This window comes from Lycium barbarum, chromosome 9 (genome assembly GCF_019175385.1).
Source record: "Lycium barbarum isolate Lr01 chromosome 9, ASM1917538v2, whole genome shotgun sequence".
NCBI classification, from domain to species: Eukaryota; Viridiplantae; Streptophyta; class Magnoliopsida; order Solanales; family Solanaceae; genus Lycium; species Lycium barbarum.
This window is the reverse complement of record NC_083345.1, coordinates 5,371,083-5,378,631: the sequence shown is the minus strand read 5'-3', so window position 1 is coordinate 5,378,631 and position 7,549 is coordinate 5,371,083. Positions and strand designations below refer to the sequence as shown.

The window sequence follows — 7,549 nt, the reverse complement described above, 5'->3', positions numbered from 1 at the left end:
TGGAGTGTGAACTCTACATTTTGAGTATAGTTTGGGGCGCAATTTATGGCTTTTGCCTTGTTAAAATTTCTCTTAGTTGATATTTCTCAAGAGACCTGTAAAAAGGAATCTGGATAGATAATTTGAGACAAGAAGAGTAAATAAAACTTTGTGGCTGAAGTTAATTTACACTTTAATATAAGGACTTCCATTGCAACTTGTCTTCTTACATCTATTTACCAAAAAATTTGGAAACAACTTCAAAGTCAATTATCAAAGACTTCCAAGTTCTACCATATCTCTTTCTTCCCATCTCCTCCACAAAACTTTGCTTTAATGGAAAATCAAAATCAAACAATAAATCAAATAACAGAATTAAACCCCACAAAATTTTACCAGGAATTGCTAAAATTTTCATGCCTTCCAGATGAAATTATCATTGAAATTCTCTTAAGGTTACCAGTAAAATCTATCTTGAAATTCAGGTGTGTTTCAAAATATTGGCTTTCTTTATTGTCAAGTTCACATTTTGTCAAGGCCCAAATCAAATTTTCAATTAAAGATTGCAAAAATGTGAACTTTAGACTTGTTGTAGTAGCATCAGCATCAGGTTTGGTTGGTAAAATGTGCTCTATTTACTCTATAGTTTGTGAAAAAAGTTCCTTTGTAAATGTTGCTAAAATTGATTACCCTTTGAAACCCCCTTTTGGATCTGCTAAATTCTTGGGATCTTGTAATGGATTGATATGTTTAACAGCAATGTCATTTAAACTTATGTTATGGAACCCATGTACTGGAAACTACAAGGAATTTCAAGATTCATTTGTTAAGAGTGCTGTAAGTCGTTATATTAGATATGGATTTGGTTATGATGCTATTAATGATGATTATAAGGTTGTTAAAATCTTTAGTTTTCCTAAGGATGAGGGGAAATATGAGAATATGGTGAAGATTTATAGCTTAAGGAGTAATTCGTGGAAAATGAGTGAGAGTTTTAGTGGTGGTTATATAAATGCACAATCAGGGGTGATATTGAATGAAGCTCTTCATTGGGAAGTGAGTCATTGTCGCGGTTCTGGTGCTCATTCGGAGATTATGACTTTCGATTTGGCTACGGAGACGTATGGGGTAATGGAGTTACCTAGTTGTGGAGATGGAAATGTTAGTTGGACGTTAAATGTTTTAGGTGGACGTCTAGTTGCGTGTTGCAACTTTTATCTGGATAAGACGGATATGTGGGTGATGAAGGAGTATGGTGTGGAAAAGTCATGGACTAAGTTGGTTTCTCTCTCGTCGCCCTCTGGTCGTATGGGTTATATCTCGCCTTTGTTTGTGTCGGAGAATGGTGATGAAGTTTTAGTGAAGCTTGGTACGGATATAAGTTTGTACGACAAGAGGAACGCTTCGTACAAATCCTTGGAGATTCATGCATCTGGTTGTCGTCTTCAAGTACAAGCGGTTACTTACATTGAGAGCCTAGCTTCACCTCATATTGGTGATAAGTAATTAGCTTGGGAGATTATGACTTTGTAACTGTGATAATGGCGTTGCCTAGTTGTGGAAATGGAAACTTCATTGGATGCTAAGTGTTTTGGGTAGATATTTAGTTGCCTGCTGCAACTATTATCCGGATAGAACGGGTCTATGTGTGATGAAGGAGTATGGTGTTAACTCACAGTTAGATCCAGAATTTTAATTCTATAGGTTCATGACTCAGATTTCCGATAACTGAATCCATCACCTTGTTTAAGTTATGGGTTCATAATTCAATACTTTCAACAATTTCAGTGGGTATTACACAGATAAATACAGGTCTATACTAAAAGTTATGAGTTCATTTGAACCCTCATCTATAGGGCTAGATCCGCCCCGGGTTTGGAGAATTTATGGACTAAAGTGGTGTCTCTCTCTTCTCTGGTCTCCCTTTGATCGTAGTTGTTACATCTCGGTTTTTTTTTGTTTTTTTGTTTTTCGTTTTTTTTGTTTTTTCAGAGAACGGTGATGAAGGTCTAGTGAAGCTTGGTTCAGATATAAGTTTGTACAACACGAGGAACGCTTCATACAAATCCTTGGAGATTCATGCTTCAGGTTGTTGTCTTCAAGTACAAGCAGTTACGTACATTGAGAGCTTAGCTATGCTTCATGTCGGTGATACGTCATTTAGCTTACAGCACAGGGATTAACCTGCTTGTGCTATTCTTTCTGAAAATTTTATTAGTTAGGTTGCATTCGATGTTGTATTTTCGTATGCTTTGTCTAGTTAAGCAGCTGCCACATGTATTCGTAATGCTAAGTTCTTGTTGTTAAGCTACTTGTCTCAATCTTCTTGAAAAGTTAAGGGAATATTTGTATCTCTTGTAAAAGAAGTGCATTAGTAATTTACAGAAATGTGGACACCAGAATAGCTTGAAGCTGTGGCATAGGCTAACTCTATTGAAACTTTTAGTAAACATAAAAAGATGTGGATGGTAAAGCAAACATTTCAGATGTGGATGGTAACGAACGAAAACAACAAAAGCTTAGTTTATGAGCGGCAAGGACTGCTGCTTAAATTGTCTTACTCTTACTCGTTTCTCAATTTAGGAGTGGTAAATACAACATTTCAAGTTTATAAATTTCTACAGCGAATTAAAGTTAATAAATCTTGAGTCTAACTCAATCTCAAAAGCTAGCTCAAGATTAAATAACTCATCCACAATCAATATGGGAGAATCAACACCCCTGCATACTCAGGACCGGACAATATCAGAGGGGCCCCAACATCTGTGAAATAATGAAGGGGGATGACTTTGGCTCTAGTACCATGTGAAGAATGGATCTTGAGTGTAATTCAACCCCAAAAGCTAGCTCATAAGGGGAGGATTGCCCAATTTTATAAAAGGAGACCAAGTAACCCATCCACAACCAACATAGGAGGAATCGAAAAACACTATAATATAACTAGGTTCACAATCGAATATTTATAGATAGAATTAAAGTTTTACACGTAACACCGTCGGTGTAAATAATTTTTATACCATCTGGTCATCCGAAATATTTGCAAGTAAATCTCCTTAAAATATGAGATTGAAGTTTTAAAAATAAAATATGTTACTTGCTAAATAAGCAAAAATGATACGATGATAGAAAAATTATTTACATTAATAGTGTATATCATTTGAGCTAAGAGTCTTTCGGAAACAACCTTCCTACCTTTTAAGGTGGGGTAAGGTCTGCGTACACTCTACCCTCTCCAGACCCTACATTGTGGGAATGTACTAGGTATGTTGTTGTAGTATATATCACTTAAACTCAAATAAATACTCCCTCCGTTTCAATTTATGTGAACCTATTTGATTAGACACGACATTTAAAAAAACGTGAAGACTTTTAAAACTTGTGGTTCAAAATAAGTCTTGAATATTTGTGTGGCCGTAGATCATTTCATAAAGTGAATATGTTTCTAAATTAGAAAAAAAGTCATTCATTTTGATACGAATTAAAAAAGAAATAAGTTCGTGAAACAGAAGGAATATTTAGTAGTTGATATATAGAAAATATTTAGTAGATGATATATAGAAACGTTATCCATTTCTATAGCTTGATTGATGCCTAGTGACAAGACGGCATAAAATGATAAAATAATCTATGCGCTTTGTCATTATTTTCTTTATTGTGAATTTCTGATGTTGCACCTACCACATAAATCAAAGGGGAAAGATCGCGTGTGTTTCCTCAAATCAAAATAATTATTCATTCATATCTTCATTACTTCCGAATCTTTAGAAAAAATTAAAATTATTTATTTGAGATACCCCAAATTATGATATCAATACGATATATAGATATATTGAGATGGTATCATCGAAGATTGCTTCAGTTCGTCTTAGTCCTCCGTGATACCATCATGGAATATAAATCTACTGAAACAGTATTTTCGATGATCATTTTCTTTTATTTAAAAAGACAGATTTTTCTCAAAAAAAAATCTCTTTGATACCATCGTCTTATATACATATACTCTAATGATATCATGGAGGATTATTTCAGTCCTTCAATGAGACACTCCTCAAGGCTATGGTTCCATCATGGTATATAAATATACTGAGATGATATCATGGAGGACCGACTCAGTCCTTCTCTTAGTCCTCCATGATACCATCATGATATATAAATATACTGCGATGATATCATGGAGGAAGAGGTTTGGGTGAGGGGCACGTCGGGTAATTAGTTGAGCTGAGCTGGACAAAAGCGAAAATAGTTTGAGAGGGAGCATGGACAGATAATTAGTTTTGATTGAGCCGACAATTAGTGATGTTTTGCCTAAATCTAATGGAAATTGTCAAAAAGAGGATATTGATATTAAGTGGCCTAATAAGCATGGACGAATAATTAGTTTTGGTTGGGCAGACAATTAGTGATGTTTTCCCTAAATCTAATGGAAATTATCGAAAAGAGGACATTGATATTAAGTGGCCTAATAATACCTAACTCAATCAGTATACAAGGACCTAAAAAATTGATTAGTGATGTTTTCCCTAAATCTAATGGAAATTATCGAAAAGAGGACATTGATATTAAGTAGCCTAATAATACCTAACTCAATCAGTATACAAGGACCTAAAAAATTGATTAGTGATGTTTTCCCTAAATCTAATGGAAATTATCGAAAAGAGGACATTGATATTAAGTGGCCTAATAATACCTAACTCAATCAGTATACAAGGACCTAAAAAATTGATTAGTGATGTTTTCCCTAAATCTAATGGAAATTATCGAAAAGAGGACATTGATATTAAGTAGCCTAATAATACCTAACTCAATCAGTATACAAGGACCTAAAAAATTGATTAGTGATGTTTTCCCTAAATCTAATGGAAATTATCGAAAAGAGGACATTGATATTAAGTGGCCTAATAATACCTAACTCAATCAGTATTCAAGGACCTAAAAAACTGGTTGAGCCATATAAGCCTTTCAGTCTTTCAGATAGTATTTCCCATTACATTCATCTGCACTTATAATTTCTTCCCCTCTCTTAATATGTGGCCTGCCCAAAAGGTACCTACAAAATGGAAGTAATGGGTTATCTTTCCTGTGTGGTTTTACGAGCTATTGCATAGGAACTGAGTTTATCCTGTGCGCACCTGAAGGGTAGCGGCTGCGGATTCTCATGTCATAAAAAAAAAATGGAAGTAATGAACAAGTATGTAGAAATAACTTTGGCTCTATCTAAAAAACACGACTTATTGAAATTTTGATAAATTACTTATACATGCGTGTATCTTAAAATAATTATACAGAATTTGAGCCAAAATTAATGAATTCTGCCGAACTTATTAGCAAAGCTCTAGCTCCACCCCCAAACAGATACCCGGGCGAAATAGTTGAAGTGCGTACCGTCTGATGCAAAGTAGTTAAAGATTTGTTGAAGATATTGTCATTTCCGTGGTGTATGATTACCTTAAATGTATAACCTACATTTTCTTGATACGATTACAATTAACAGGACTAGGAGTTAAAAAAAAAAAATTAAAAAAAAAAGGAGATTTCCACTTATCTTCTATTTGGATAGAAGCATTCGAATTTACCAAAAGTAGAAACTTTCGACCTCTCAAGTTATATATTTCCAGTGTCGTTTCAAATGAATTCAATATTTCTAGTATGAGATGAAATGTTGATTCTATTTTGTTGACAATGTTTCGAAAACATTACTCCTCCGGATAAAAAAAAAAATTCACTTAGATATTTGCACACCCCTTAAGAAAATACTACTCCCTCCGTCTCATAATAAGTGTCACATTAGCCAAATTGTTTTGTCTCATAATAAGTGTCACCTTAGAAAACCAAGACATAATTTGAGTAATTTTTTTCAATTCTACTCTTAGACAATAAAATACTCCTTCCATTCCATAATAAGTGACTCTTTTAGCTCATGCACACCCTTTAAGAAATTGCTTATTTTTAAAAAATTATGAGTATTTTTACTAACTGACCCCTAATTAATGCTTAGAAAAAGAAAAGTTATTTAATGATTCTTAATTATAAATAAGGGTAAGTTTGGAAGAATAGGATTAATTTCTTCTTGAAATCCTAAAGTGTCACTTATTTTGAAATAAAATAAAAAGCCTAAAAGGTCACTTAATATGAAACGAAGGGTGTAACATCTAAATGATGATTGGAAAAGCCACATAGTAACTTGGTATTGTTAGATTTCCAATGTCAAAAGATTTACTTCTTGTGCATGCTCTAATCAAAAGGTAAAAGTAATTTAGTTTTATTATATAGGAGTAATTTGGTAAACTTCACATTGCATTATTAGTTTCTTAATATGCATGTTTTTGGTTAAGATGACACTTATTATGGGACGGAGGGAGTAATGACTAAAGTATCCCTAATTAAGTAGGCATTGAGATTTGATCATATAACACTTAATAGGGCAAATATGAAAAAACAAAGTTAATTCTTTCTTAATTTGATAAGTGAACATTTTTTTTGACCCAAGACTGAGTGAACACTTTTTTTTATCCGGAGGGAGTAAAGTATATAGATTTTGGAAGACTGACATTGTTTGAAATAACTAGGGTATTTTCAAGTCCTATACCACTAAAGATTTACATGCATTCAATATTTACATCAAAACATACAACTATAAAAGTTAACAATTAAACTGACAATACGTATATTGCCGTAAGTCTGTCAATGTGAATCGTAGCGACGATCTTAGTGTTCTGATATTATTCTATCCACTTGTAATTTTCTTTAATTAACGCATTTACTTTTTTTTTATCATAGCTTATCTAGTCAAGAAATTATTGATTACCACCGTCCACAAAAACGGACGGAAACAACAAAGTTTATGAGCGGCAAGGACTGCTGCTTAAAGTTGACTTATTCTTACCCATTTCTCATCAGAAAACTTACCTAACCGTGACGGATTCAGAATTTAAATTAGATAAATTTTTACGGTGATTTCAAATTAATACTACAATATAACTAAATTTACAACCAAATATTTTATTTATAGATAAAGTTTATGTTTTATACACGGTCGATGTAAATAATTTTTCATATTATCAGGTCATCCAAAGAATATTTACGAATATAATTTTCTTAAAATGTGAGATTTGAAATCTTAAAACTATGATATGGTACCTGCTATAACAAGTAAAGATGAAATGATAATAAAAAATTATTTGTACTGACCGTATATATTACTTGAACACAAATTGATATTTAGTAGATTTCTTAATATATATATATATATAAGGTATGAATAAAAGCTACTGAATTCACGTGAACTCGGGGCTACTAGATCCGGAGCGGCAAGAAGTGCCGCTTAAATTGTCTTATTCTTACACATTTATGTTAGGCTTAGGCATATGATACTCATAGTGACAATCTTGATGTTAATGACACTTTTTTTTTTTTTTTGGCTGGGGCGGCATAAAAAGCTATACGTTTTTTTGTCATTTTCTTTATTTTTATTTGATTTTGCACCTACCACATTAATTTAAACTTTCCAAAAAAGAACAGCAAGCTAAGTGGTCTCACAATACCTAATTTATCAGTATATAAGGACCTAAAA

General features: G+C 33.0%; 1 protein-coding gene across 1 annotated transcript; it reads left to right on the top strand.

The window, feature by feature from the left end:
• The first annotated feature begins 210 nt into the window (after window positions 1-210).
• On the top strand, window positions 211-2,290 carry LOC132610105 (F-box/kelch-repeat protein At3g23880-like). The gene has a single exon (XM_060324367.1). It carries the CDS (start codon window positions 316-318, stop codon window positions 1,483-1,485), a length of 1,170 nt encoding a protein of 389 aa, XP_060180350.1. The 5' UTR covers window positions 211-315; the 3' UTR covers window positions 1,486-2,290.
• Window positions 2,291-7,549: the final 5,259 nt, after the last annotated feature.

Excerpts from the sequence above, each read along its gene's own strand:
- LOC132610105 (XM_060324367.1), top strand. The coding sequence starts at position 316 with ATGGAAAATCAAAATCAAACAATAAATCAAATAACAGAATTAAACCCC.